General features: G+C 53.7%; 1 protein-coding gene across 3 annotated transcripts in view; it reads left to right on the forward strand.

Annotated features, from left to right (window-relative positions):
* LOXL2 (lysyl oxidase like 2) overlaps positions 1-14,283 on the forward strand; it is an 89,527-nt gene that overhangs the window by 64,086 nt on the left and 11,158 nt on the right. For all 3 annotated transcript variants that reach the window (XM_044766833.2, XM_014835561.3, XM_014835562.3), the window contains exons 7-10: positions 1,644-1,795; positions 8,486-8,653; positions 10,534-10,699; positions 13,618-13,861. In XM_044766833.2, the coding sequence (XP_044622768.1) occupies positions 1,644-1,795; positions 8,486-8,653; positions 10,534-10,699; positions 13,618-13,861 (730 nt within the window). The remainder of the gene's footprint in view (positions 1-1,643; positions 1,796-8,485; positions 8,654-10,533; positions 10,700-13,617; positions 13,862-14,283) is intronic.

Consider the following 14,283-nt stretch of genomic DNA (forward strand, 5'->3'; position numbering starts at 1 on the left):
CCTTGCAGGCCATTCCATGACTTTGGATTTTACCCTTATGGCAGTGAGAAGACATTACGGTGATTTAAGACAGGGAGCGACAAGATTCAATATGCATTAAAAAAATCTCTTGGGCTGCCATGTGCTGAATGTTTTAGAATAAGCAAGTGGAGGGAGACTAGAGGGTGTTGCCTTCATCCAAAGGGGAGAGGATGGGGCTGGACTAGTGTTGTGGTGGCAGAAATGAAAGGCACTCAGATTTTGGGGGGGCGAACAGAATGTGGTGAGGGATTGCTTGTCAGCGATGAAGGAGGTGGTACCAGAGATGACCTCTTGGTTCTGGTGAGACAAATGGCAAATGGAGGTGCTGTGTCCTGTGATGGGAGGCATGGTGGAGAAACAGATGGAAGAGTCAACTGCTGGCTGTGGAAGTGGAGAGAACAAAAACAGACGACTCTTCCAAGAAGTTTGCCCTGAAATGGGGAAGAAAGTGCCAGGCCAGAGAGAAGTGTGGGGTCAGGGGAGGGTCATCGCGAAGATGGGAGATTTTAGCACATGTTTGAGTTCTGAGGAGCAGGACCCTAAGGAGAGGAGGCCGGTGAGGATCAGGAGAGAGAGGAGATCGTGGGCAGGGCCGGTCTAAGACGGGAGCCGATGCAGCCCAGAGCTCCCGGCAGGAATTGGGCTGTGATCCATCTCGACAGGCTAGACAGAGGAGAGGTCATTTGGTGAACTGAGTTGCGCTGACACTGGTCAGGCTGGGAATTCTCTTCCCAGCAGGGGGAGGCTCCCTTGGTGTCTGTAAGAGAAGCTTCTCCATGCACTCACCACAGGTCACCTGCTGGATGTCTTCCATCTCCCCCTCCAGCTCCACTCCCCACCCTTGTTCACATTGTCCAGTGCCCTGGGAGGCTCCTTGGGTGTGCCCAACAAGGGGCACCGATGGGAGACTGGAGGTGGCGAAAGGAGAGACACCAGGTAATTTGTTTTCCCTACAGGGTCCCTGCCAGCAGCTATGTCCCTCCACCAAAGATAACAGCTCTTATCAGGTGGCCTCTCTGCACAGCTCCTGTGCTCTCCTGGGTCAGATATTGGCATCCTCCCCTCAGTCCTGCAGGTCTAGGGGTGGTGTCTGTGCCCTAGTGCCATTAGCCCTTGAGTACTGGACTGTCCTTTGTGGTTTTGTGATTTCCCTACACTCTGTCCATACTTTTATTCTTAAAAATCTTTTTCTAACTCTCTTCAAGTCATCCAATTTGAGCATGCCATCTGTTTCCTGCAGAGACCCTGACTATACAGCAATAGCCACCCCTTCCAGATTCATAAATGCAGGGGACATTAAAGTTGGGAAGGAAACTTAGATGTCTTCTAGTCCAAATCCTTTAGTTAAGTAAGAAAACCAGTGTTCAGAGAGGCTGAGTGAGTTGGCCAAGGTCACACAAGTTAGAAGCAACCTTTACTTGCTCTTATGGGAGAAGTGGATCTAAGACAAGAAGCAATTCTCTCCAGGGAGAAGAGGCCCGGGTCACCGAGCTGATTATGGGAGGCAGCTGGGAGAGTTTTGAGGTTGGGAGAGGCATGTTCTTATTGTCTGGAACTTTCTTCCCATTCTGGAAACTTTCCTTTGGAAGCTTTCATAGCACATGTTTATTTTCCTTCCACAGGGATAGGACCCATCCACCTCAATGAGATCCAGTGCAATGGCACTGAGAAGTCCATCATAGACTGCAAATTTAACATCGAGTCTCAGGGCTGCAACCACGAGGAGGACGCTGGTGTGAGGTGTAACATCCCTGCCATGGGCTTCCACAAAAAGGTGAGGAGCCAGCCACCCAGGGGGACTGTGCTCTGGTCTGGTCCCCAAGGCCCTAGAAAGCGTAGACCAGGTGACCACACGCCGAAAGTGTCTAACAGGTGGTGTTAGGATGCTCTGATGATGAACGCAGACAGGGCTCAGGCTCTGCCACCATCACTGTTAATGACGTTGTCACCTAGAATTCGTTAAATGTGCCAAATGCGAGAACATACGTAAAAGCACCAGCGTCCTTAGTGGCAGGTGGTGGGTGTCCATGTCCTGCACTGGGACTGGACACAGTGTGATCGCAACTCGTCCTTTCTGTGAGGGACTCAGGGTCTACGGTGCCTGTGACACCTTTGGAATGGGCCCTTGTCAAAGTCCAGAGGAACCACATCCATAGCAGGTCTGCAAACCACCCAGATGTAAGCAGAGTACAGACAGTATCTTGGGATAGAAGACTGTGTTTTGGTAACTAGAGGGGAAGAAGAGGGGACCTCAACCGCATCACACCAGAAACACACCTCTCCCTTCCTGAGACAGGGTCTCTAAGAACCTACATTGTGTCTCCTAGCTTGGGTGACCTCTCCCAAGGGGTAGCAAACAAGGTGAAGTCCTCTTTGCTGGGAGATCTATCTACTGCTTCCAAAAGGCCCAGTAAATCCTATTTATCACACTTCACAAGACCCTGAATTTGGTTGGGTCCTGTGCATCCTCTGGCACAGGGCTGGCGTGTTGGAAGAGCTTGAATGCTTATTGTAAACATGAGCGGAGCAGACACATCAGAGTGCAGGATGGTTCCCCAGTTGGGTTCCTGCTCTGACAGTGATCTTGACCTTGGCACCTGCATGCCAAAGGCGCTAGTGAACTGGTCAGCCACAACACGCCTCGTGCAATTCACTGCCCAATGGGGCCAAAGTTGTGAATTCAAAAGCACTCAGCCAAGCTGTGCATTTGCTTGTGAGTAAGCAGGAGTGAGGGCTCAGAGCTGCGGGGAAGGCTTGCCGTGTCGAATTGCCCAGCAGCATTCCAAGATAGGCATAATGGAGCTGTAAAAGCTCACATGCCGTGAGGCCCAGTGTGCTGTGGCACCATTCACTTCAGACAGATTGGAGTTGGGTGGAATGGGGTTTTCAACCCAAATGAAAAGACCTAGGCCAAAGAAAGTGAAGTTTTCCAGAACTGCTTTCTGGCTGGTAGAGCTGAGCCAGGTCGTGTGCCTGGTCATGGCAGCGGAGGTAGCACGTTCCCAGCACAAACAGCCCTCGCCCTGCCGCAGGCCCTCCAGGCTCAAGGAGGCGAGCCTGCGCTCAGCATAGGGCGTGGGAGAGTTTTACACCTGGATCTGCCGTTTCTCTCCCCCAGGGAGGAAACGGGGAAAGTCACCCAGGAAGGAATTCCTCTGGGCTGTGCCAGTTCTCCACACAGAGTGGGTCAGGCTTCTGCTGGCCTGGCTTGGGGCTCCCAAAGGCATTGGCAGCCACACTGGGCAGAACAGTCGAGACCCCTGAGTTTTCTCACTGTGTTAGTGTGCTGGGGCTGCCAAAAAGAAACACCACAGACCAGGAGGCTTTCGCAATAACAATCCGCTATCTCACGGTTGTGGTCGGCTTCTCCTGAGGCCTCTCTCCCTGGCCTGCAGACAGCCGCATCCCCACGGTGTCCTCACACAGCCTTCCCTCTGTGCCCGGGTGTCCCTGGGTCTCTTCCTCTTTCTGTAAGGACACCAGTCCTACTGGATTAGGGCCCCTCCACGTGACCTCATTCAACTTTAATCACCTCCTTTAAAGCCATCTCTCCAAATACAGTCACACTGGGGGTTGGGGCTTCAGCATATAAATTTGGGGGGAACACAATTCAGTTCATAACGGTCACTCACTAGCTGATTCCTTAATTAGTCTCTTTGAGGCTTCAGTTTCCTCCTCTGAAAATAAGGAGGTAAGAGAGTTGATTCCTAGAAAAGCCAATTGACTTTTCTATTGAATGGCTCATAAAGGCCAGCCTTGAAACTGGGTGGTTTTGTCCATTCAACCAGAGCAAAGCCTCATTTCTTTCATTGCTGGGAGAGAGGAGCCAGTGTGGGAGGCTCTGGGAATGGCAGGTGCATCTACCACGTGAGCTGATCCACCCAGGGGTGCCGACACCCTTGCCAACCTCCGGTTCCCCTCTGAACTGGGCCTGGCCTGGCCTGGTAGCAGGACCAAGCCCATGTGAGGAACGTGGGGTGGAAAGTGCCCGTGCTTCCTTTCATGTTAGCATCTGGGTTGTTACCTGACCTCTTACCCCCCACCTCCAAAAATAGGTGTGGGATTGGCTAACCACAACCTTATCAAAACACAGTGCAACCTTGCCATCCTCCGCCGGCTGGAGGTGTTTTGTTTTCTCTGTTCATGCTTAGAAAAATTCAGCTGCCTGCACTTCACTCCCTTATTTCAAACCCCATACTGCTGCCATCGAGAACCAAAGGAACTGGAAAAGGGAAATGCCTGGGTTGTTTTAAGAAACTTTGAGAAGGATCGACCTTTCCTGGCTTCCTCACTGGATGGTGTGGTGGAGACGTGAGGGCCAAAGGCTCCTGGCTGACCTCGAGGCCTCTTGGGGCTCCGCTGGTGCTGGTAATGTCAGAGCACCTTAGCTGGTGAGCCAGGCAATTGCAGAATGCTGGGGCCCGGGAACCGGGCCCTGGGAATGGAGAGTTGTGTCCTGAGCTGTGTTAGAACTTCATAGCCAACCTCTCTTGCGCCCTCCAGTCATATGTAGAAGATAAGAAAAGTCCCCCAGTGCATCTAGATTCCTTCTGGAGCAATGGAACCTGCTCCCTGTCACGGCGGCTGCTCCAGCCCACTCAGCCCTCTGGAGCGCGGCAGCAGTGTGGAGCCTGGGGAAGTGCTTCAAGGAGAGGCGCCAGCTCACCACTGATGACCATATGTTTTCCTTGCCCCAGAGTCACTGTGCAGCCACGGTCCTCAGCCACAGCCTCTGAGACTTCTCCTGGCTTTAGAATACAGGATAGGACACTGCCACATAGTTGGCCACCTTTCGGGAGGGCTACACAGGCAATGGCGGACAGGGTAGAGGGTCCTCTGGTACCCTCCCAAAGAGAGCCTTAGAGACAGGAGCCTTCACATCAAGACCTAAACTTGGGAGCTCCACCGCCCTCTGGTAGCGGGAAAAAGTATGAATGGTGGTTCTTCAGGCTCCTCCATCCTCATCTTTCATTGACCTCAAGGGATCCAAATGAGGCCAGTTTTGGGGAGGCAGTGGCCCATGAAGGGGGCAGTGGAGGGAGCCATCTGCCCCCAGAGCAGCCAATAAGGCAGGGCACAGTCCTTAGGGAATTCAGACACCATAATTAACCCAATTGAAAGTCATTCTGCCTTTTCTCATCACCGCCTGCTGGCAGTCAGAACTTCAGTGCCACCCAGTCCACTGGAAGGGTCCACGCCCACGGCTTCCACCTCCCCAGGGTGTGCCCACTGTGCGGGCCCTCAGCTGCAGCAGGCCAGGCGTTGGGAGCAGGAGACGCAGGTGAAGGGAGAGGATCCGGCCGGACCTCCCCAAGAGCAGGGAAGCTGCTCGGCAGGACTCACGTTGTCAGAGGGCTCAGCCCGAGGCTGCGCTGTGAGGCCGGCAGCCTTTGTCACAGTCCCCACTGTCCGTCTGTCCTGGACACACAGTGTTCTGGGGCCTACGGCCAGCCCAGGAGGCTGGAGACTCAGGGGACCAGGGCTGTGGGGATGTGCATGAGGGGTCAGCAGACTGCTTCTCGCCGAGGCTGTGGCAGCCACCCAGAGGCGACCTGAGATGGTTTCACGAGGCACACAATTAGGTGCCTGAGTGAGTATTCTAAGCCTCAGGGGTCAGTGTGACCCCAGTGGGTGGTAAATGCCTCAGAACACCTGGGCCAGGCTCCGGGACTGGACCTCCCAGCACGAGGGCCCCACCTCGGCCCTCACTTCTGGTTCGGTGGGCCCTGCTTTGGGACAAAAGCATCCCTGGAGAAGGGGCTTACACAGGTGGTGGAGACACTAACCCTCTCTGAGACTCCCCTTTCTCACCTGTAGGATGGGGAATGAAATAGTACTGCTGCCTCCCGGGGTTGCGGTGAGGACCGAGTGAGCTGATGTCCTTAAGGGACTTGCAGGGCCAGGGACACGGGCAGTGCTCCACGGTCTGCTGCTCATTCCCAGCTCCCGGCGCAGCCCGGCACACGGTCAAAGCTCAGTAAATGTTGGGGAAAGTGGATCCGGTGCAATCCGCGCCATCCATTTCCTCTCCTGGGAGTGCTGGCACCATCAGCAGAGTGCAGTGAGCTCGTGAAGGAAGTACACGGCGAAAACCAGGCCTGTGTTGGGCAGGCTGAGGGATGTCGGGTTTTTGGCAGATTCATAGATTAGGAGTAGAGTTTTTACAGTACAACAAGTCTATGTAAATGTCTTGAAATAAAATTCTCAAGTCTTGAATAAGCAGAGGGGTCAACCTGTGGTTCCCCAGAGACGCCCCTGATGGGTTTAAATGCACACCCTCCCCCAGGGCTGCTGGCCCTTCCTAGGGTGATGGAGCCGGGTGGCTCATCTCCTGCTCCTGCCTCCTGCTGAGGCTCAGGCCCTTCTGGGACTTTCTCGATGGCTCTGCTTGTCGTATTTGTTTGTGTTTTTACACATGTCCAAATATATATTAGTCGTGGGTGCTGTACAGTCCATATCCAAGACAGCGTCCAGAGCCCACCTGCACCCAGCTCCAGCACAGAGGCACCACAAAGACACATGCGGCCGCCCGAAGGCCAGCTCTTCTGCCTGCTCTGACCCCTTTTGCCCCCTCTGAGGAGACGTTTGATTTCCGATGTGACTCCCATCCTAACCACGGTCATTGCTAAGAAGATGTCCAATATTTCTCAAGCACTTCCTGTGGCCGGGCCCCATCTGAGCACCTTACATGGACTGTCTCATTTAATTCATCCACTTGACAACCCTGGGAGCTAGATCCGCCATCACGGCTGCCTTCCGCTCCTCTGCTTGCCGCTGACCTCATTGACCCCTGAAACCCTAAGTCCTTAGTAAGAATTAAGACTCGTGACCTAGGGGTCATGACTCTTGCAGCCCTTAACTCCATCGTAAGAATTAACACCCGTGACCCAGGGGTCGTGTTATTGCTAGGGACTGCTGAGGGAACAGCCTGACATGCTGAGGAACAGTTATTCAGTCATTCCTAACGTTTGTGAGGTGCAGTCTTAGATACTGACCACACAGGAAACCACCCAAATGCAGCTCTGCACTCTGGAGCTCACGTTCCAGCAGAGAAGGCAGATGGGAACACATTGCGAGTTAGCGTAACTGTAATTGTCTCAAATGCTAAGAAGGAGATGGCCGGCGACAATAGTGTGTAAGCAGGCACCGATCCCAAGAGGAGGGAAGTATCGTTAGATGAAAGATGAGCAGGGGTCAGCCAGGCAAAAGGGGCTATGTATGTAGTGGGCTTCATTGTGAAATGTGTGGCTTACTGTGTGACATGGTCAGGAACGTTAAGTAGCCACGGAAACTGAAGGAAGACCCACGTGCCTGGAAGTCGGAGAACAAGGATGGGAGAGACGCAGTAAGCCTCAAGAAGAGAGTCGCGGAGCACTGGAAGCCACTGACGTGTTCTAAGCAGGGGAGGGACATGATCAGGTGTGTTTCAGAGATGACTCTGGCTTCTGAGTGGAGAATGGGTTGATGAAGGCAAGAGCAGAGGCAGCGAGAGGTGGTGGTGCCTGGAGAAGGGGTAGGGATGGAGCTGGAGGGCAGCGGGCCGACTGGAGACAGGCTCGGAAGACAAATCCACAGAGGAAGATTTTGCCAGGATGTGGGGGTGAGAAGGCGCTGTTAGGATGGCTCCTGGACTTGCGGCTTGTATAACAGAATAGATTTGGGATCAGCAAGCTACAGGCCAAACTCACCCCCTGCGTGTTTCTGTAAATGTGGTTTTATTGGAAAACAGCCGTGACATATCATCAGTGGCTGCTGCCACGACAGAGGCCATGTGGCCCACAAAGCCTAAAATGTTTACCTCCTGGGCCTTTACGGAAAGTTTGCTGCCCGTGGGGTAAATGATGGTGCCTTCAGCTGAAATAGGGAACAAGGGGGAGAGAGGGCACAGGTTTAGGTGGAGAGACAAAAGATGACTAACTCAGATTTGGGGTCTCCAAGGTGCCAAGTGGAACTGTCAAATAGGCAGTTGGCTCTATGGGTCAGAAAAGAGTTCTGGTGGAGAGCACAGCAGGGGCGCTGTGGGACGAGACGAGATCCGGAGCTGGAAGCAGCCAAGCAGAGTGTGGTGAGGAGCAAAGGACCCAGGAAGGCATCTTGGGGAGTCCGAACACTTTAAGGCCCCTTGAGGCATCCTTCCAAGTCCCTGAATCTAAGAGCAGCCCTGGCTGGTCGGCTCGTGGGGTGCGGCGGGGAGCAGAGGCAGATTCTGTGGTGGTGCTCAGTGGGGGTCAGCGGGCCTCCCCTGCTGCATAGGCTTCTAGGGCCCCAGGGTGCCTGCAGGGGGCGGGGACCTATATGTAATACCACGCTGGGCATGATGCTGGCATGCAGGGGGCTCTCAGTGATGCTGTTGAACCTGACTGTATCCTAGGCAGGACTCTCTGGCTTGGGGAACTTGGGACTGATGTGGCAGGGCATCCCCTCTGTCCCCTCCTAATGACCATGCCTTCCTTTCTGTCCATAGCTGCGCCTGAATGGGGGCCGAAACCCCTACGAGGGCCGGGTGGAGGTGCTGGTGGAGAGAAACGGGTCCCTCGTATGGGGGAAGGTGTGCGGTGAGAACTGGGGCATCGTGGAGGCCATGGTGGTCTGCCGGCAGCTCGGCCTGGGCTTTGCCAGCAATGCCTTCCAGGTAAGAAGCTGCAGCCTCAGATGCTTCCATCCAGTCTGGTCCTGCCCCTCACTAGTCAGACCTCGTCTTCATGAACCTTCCCCAGCTACCTGGGCAGTGGAGAGCAAAGACCCTCCTCTCGGCCTCAGCTCCGCCCTCACAGCCCTGAGTCCGTGGGTGGGGCATGCCCACCTCTCTCCGAGGTGGGGCCTCTGCTTCCCCACTGCAGAATGAGGGCCTGGACTCTGGTTTCACAGACCACACACCTCTGTGCACTGCGATTCACCCCGGGCTGAGGGCTGATCCTGGGGTGTCCTGATGTGCCTTTTGCAGAGGGAAGCAACTCACTCCTACCTGGCGGTAGAGACCATCTGGCCCAAGGCCTAGCACTCAGATGCCTTCCCTTGCTCTCTTGGAGGGCCCTCTGGCCAGAATACGCTCCCGAGCTGGTGTCCACACTCATACATTCTCCCACTGGCAGGCTGACAGCCTCCGAGCCCTGTCTGGAGCCCTTGTCGCAGGAGCTGCACCCTCCTCCTGCCGGCCCCTCCCTAGAGAGACTGACTCAGCTGAGGGCAGCGAAGCTTCTGCCCCATGGAAAGGCAGCAGAAGAAAGACAAGAAGTGCTTTGGCTTCAAAAGTCACTGCCTTCTGGACCCTACACTGTCAGGGGACATTGTTAGAAAGAGGCTGTGGGAGGAGCGGGAGACAGGAGGCTGGGGTCTATTCCCAACTGCAGCCCCTCGGCCTGCTGCATGACACGTGGGCAAAGCAGCCGCCCTTCCATGCCTCAGTTTTCCTCCCGGCGATGAGATGAGTAGCCCCAGGTCCCGAGCATCCTGGCTCCAAGCGCTTTCCTTAAGCTTCTTACAGAACAGGAAAGTGGCTGGAGCCCCCCATCTTGCTTCACTCACCCCGACTCCAGCTCCTGTGCCCAGGTGGCCCTGCTTGGGAAGGGGGTTCTCAGGGAGAGACACGGGACAACTCCGCAGCCTTGCGGAACATGACTGCTGCCATGGGCTGGCCGGGTCCAGGGTAGGCGCTGAGTCCTGGGCTCCTCATCCCAGCATCCTGGAGGGACAGGCCTCTGATACGCTGCCTACGCCCTCTGGGAGCCCGGCTTCCCAGGGCTACACAGTGCGTCTGCTAGTGCTGCTTATGACAGGCCAGGGTGCGCTCTGGCTCTCCAGCAGGAGGGGAAAACAGTGCTCATGAGCAGAGTGGTTGTCCAGCTATTTTTGTTCTCTGTCAGCTCATTCTTAAGAGACGTGGGCCTCAGCTGGAGATGTGAGATGGGCTGGACCTGATATCAGTCCCAACTCTGTCACCGATTACAAGCCCTGTCCTTCTCTAGGCACCGGCTTTGTCTCTAGAGGATGAGGGGGTGTATCGTCAGGTTATCTAGAGAATCAGAGCCAGGAGGATGTATGAACATCAGACTAACTATTGACATAAGTGAATAGATTTCTTCTCTCCTGCCAATTCTGATCAATTGGTAGTGTCTTCCTGGAGCACTGCGTTGAGAAGGATTCTGAGAGCACATTCAGACTTAGAGGAGAGAGTGCTATGATTGATTAGTAATGTCTGCCCTGGGCTCAGGATGAGACAGTTGGCAGCATGAGTTGCAGGTGCCAGCCATTCCTGACACGCAACACTGAACCATCGTTCGAGCAGAGCCTTAGTTGTGTTTTCCCAAGAGGGAGAGTGGCAGAATCCAAGGGTGAGGGTCTCACTTGTTGGCCACCAACAAACTGTGTGACTTGGGTAAGTGACTCTTTGTGCCTCAGCTGTCTCCATCTGAAAAATGGGGTCGTAAAAGCTTGGGACTTTTGTGAGACAGCATATGAGGAAGTGACAGTTCAAGGTGACGCACTAGCCATTTCTTTTGTTGATTCGTCCAGGAGACCTGGTATTGGCACGGAAACATCGACGCCAACAAAGTAGTCATGAGCGGAGTGAAGTGCTCGGGAACGGAGCTGTCCCTGGCGCACTGCCACCACGATGGGGAGGACGTGGCCTGCCCCCAGGGCGGGGTGCAGTACGGGGCCGGAGTCGCCTGCTCAGAAAGTGAGAGTTCCTGGGGATCATCTCCCACCCTGCCCGCCGGGCTCCAGGAGGGGCCCAGCGTCTTACTGGTTACTCTTTGCAAGGCTCTGGGGCCTCTGCCATGAGCCGAGCAGAGGAGGGACGCAGAGATGAGTTAGTGAGATGAGTCAGGGCAAGAGGCCCCGCCCCCGCCCCCCTGGAGCCCCGCCTGACGACAGAGTGCAAAGCAGGGCGGGAGGGCGGGGCTGGAGTTCAAATCCCAGGGCCCGCGGAGTCTGCTTAAGAGACCGGGGGGCGAATTAGGTGACTGAGGACTTGTTCTCACCCGTCAGCCAGGCAGGTAAACCTTCCTCGGAGGATGTTTTGGAGGCGAGCGAAGCAGATGAAGCACGTGCGCCCGAGATCATTCCCTGTTTTCACACTCAGGAGGCAGTGTAGCTTCCTGGTGACTCCCTGGGAATCCCAGAGAGACAGAATACAGAAGGGCAACGGCGCCGGGATTCCGCATGGCCCAGCTGATGCCGTGTCCCTTCCATGCTGAGAGAGGACTGGCGACAGCCCCGTAGGGTGTTGCTCTCCTGGTCCCCGGACTCCGCGTTGCCCACCCCTGGCCGTATGAAACCACACCTAGCCGTCTCCCTCATGAATCTGGGAGGTGGGAGAGGTCCAGGATCTGGCCGGAGAACAGACCCCACTTACCACTTATTAGCTGATCCTGGCAAAGTGAGTTCACCACCACGATCTACAGTCGTTCCTAGAAACTGGAAATCCGATGTGACAATGAATATGCGCAAGTGCTTACTAAACAGTGAGGCACTGTCATTTACCATCATGGAGAACTAGGGAGAAGATTAAACCTGAGCTCAGTCAGTTTCTCTCTCCCATCCACCCCTTTTGGACTCACTCAGCATTCCCTAACCCTCGTAAGGCAGGACTCTTGGCCCCAGTGCGAGCTTCTCCGGGCAGACATCACAAGCTATGGCACCCTGTCTGAGAGGAGAGAGCGAGACGATCGCCCTCACCAGCCCCCAAGGGAAGAGCATCCACGCAGAGAGAAGTAGTCAGGCCCTCTTGTTTGCTTACTAATTTATTTATATTTGTAATAGACCATCTTTTCCAAAAGGAAATTAAGATAACGTAAACCTAAATAAAATTCAAAGTAGTATAAGATAAAAGGAGATGAACAGAAGATAGGTGTTGGCAAAAAGGTAGTGGCTCAAAATGGAGCCGTAATAAAAAATATGCACTATGGAATCCTATACATTTACTATGAGGAGGTTGTAAATTTCACAGTGAGCTTCCTAGCAGCCAAAGGAAAGAGGGAAACCTGATCATTAATATAATTCACAGTATCCATGAAATAGAAACAACCTCATGAGTCACGAAAGGGCTGCTATTCTAAATACTTAGATTGAAGGGACTTTCTCAGTGGGAGGGCTGAGAGTTATGAACAATGCTCTCAGCACTGTCATGGCAGACCAAAAATGAGTTTCATGGGGCTGTTGCTGAGAGAACCGAGGCTCAGAACACCCTCCAATGACAGTGGGCCCAGCACGCTCAGCGCCAGCCATGTGGCGTCCGGGCGCATGCGCCAGGAGGAAACAGTTCTCAGCCCAGAGCCTCCTGATTGACGTCTTCCGCGCCCTACCCCACATCCCATCTGTTCTCCCTTTCATGGCCTCGCGCTTCCACACCCAGCCCCTGCAGGCAGATTTGCTCTCTAGAGGCTGCCGGCCCCATCAGCTGCAGGTGTTTCTTGCGAACCTGCTGTGCCCCAGTGTAGCCGGGATGGAGAGGGCCGCAGACGAGCGGGGGTGCGCCCGGCTCCCGGGAACTGGAGGGAAGCCAAGCTCACAGACCCACACTCCCTTCAGAAATTTACAAGCAACTTGTCAGGAAACAAGATGGATGGATCTTGTAAATGATTCATATACAACATTTGTGTGAATTGAAGTGTACTAGAAATGTTCAGTGGAATCTCACTTTTCAAGGCAAACTTACAGTTAATCCTTTTGAAAAGAAGCTAAACCTCTGATACAATAGTTTAGTAGGTCTAGATTGTGGCCATGGGTAATTTTTTAAACACCTGCTGTGTGCAGTGTGCTAACTGAATACATCAAGCTTGTTTTAAAAGATGCACCTGGAGGGAAAGGCTCACATAGGTCAAGAGTGCCAGTGAAGACTGGGAGAACCTGTTAAGAAGGCCGTTAGGCACTACGCATGCGAGCCTCGCGAGGATGCAACCCTTCCTCCCGGCAGTTTCCCTTACAGGATAGAATCTAAAGAAATAATCAAGTTATACACACAGATTTGCTACAGGATGTTTGCCACAGCTTTATCTTTGTGAAAAATTCCAAGAACTGATGTATCTGAAAGTATGGGATAGGGTTATGAATTAAATATTATGTAGCCATGACATGAATGTTGCAACAGATATTTATTAACAAGGAAATATGTCAAGATATATTTTAAGTGAAACGGTATTAGCAGACTACAAATCTACATATGATACTACACATATTGGAAAATATATTTGTGTCATTCCCAGAGGAATCAGACCAAGGTATTAAGTGTTCTCTCTCTGGGTAGCACAATTTCATCGTTATTGTTTGCTTTTTATTGTGGAAAATCTCAAGCCACTCAAAGGTAAAGAGAAAAATATAATGAACTCTCACATACCCATCGCCCAGACTGTCAACATTTTTGCCCCTCTGCACTGATAACTGCAGAGGTGTCCAGGAGGACTCTCAGAGAAGAAGAGAAATTTGGGGTAGCATTCCTCAAGGAAGATGACCTTGAGGGGGAGACCATGAGCCAGTTCCAGAAGGTGGCGCTAGGCGGGGCTAGGGTTTGTCCCAGCTCGGGAATCACAAGTAAAATACTTGGGAAGGGGTGGCGGGGGTTTCATCTCGTTCCAACACCGTGTCTGCCCTCCCCAGCTGCCCCTGACCTGGTCCTCAATGCGGAGATTGTCCAGCAGAGCACCTACCTGGAGGACCGACCCATGTTCATGCTCCAGTGCGCCATGGAGGAGAACTGCCTCTCGGCCTCGGCCGCCCAGACCAACCCCACCACCGGCTACCGGCGGCTTCTGCGCTTCTCCTCCCAGATCCACAACAATGGCCAGTCTGACTTCCGACCCAAGAACGGCCGCCATGCATGGATCTGGCATGACTGCCACAGGTAAGCCCTCCCTTCCATCACCACCAAACTGCCCTGGCCCGACATCCTGCAGGGTCCCGATGGGATTCAGAATCACATGGTCCAGGAGGCAGGCTTATCCTAAGATGGAGGGAGTTCGGTCTGCCTCACCGGCCTTCCATGTTTACTGAAGCCGTTCCCCACTCCAGTTGCCCTGGCCCACCTCACCTTCCTGTCTTATCTCCAACACCCCTGCCGTTAGGAAACAAACTTTGAGTACCTAATGCCCCTCCACTGACCTTTGGTCAATGGTTTTGTTTGTGTTCTGCAGGGTGCTTGGGGGTTCTGCAATTGTTGGACTCTGAGTTCATTCAGAAATCTATTTAAATACCAGGGTATATTTTAAATATCTGTAGGAAGACAGTGGGTGTGGAGACAAGAGGCCTAGGCCCAGGAGTCATGAG

The sequence above is a fragment of the Equus asinus genome, chromosome 3 (assembly GCF_041296235.1).
Source record: "Equus asinus isolate D_3611 breed Donkey chromosome 3, EquAss-T2T_v2, whole genome shotgun sequence".
NCBI classification, from domain to species: domain Eukaryota; kingdom Metazoa; phylum Chordata; class Mammalia; order Perissodactyla; family Equidae; genus Equus; species Equus asinus.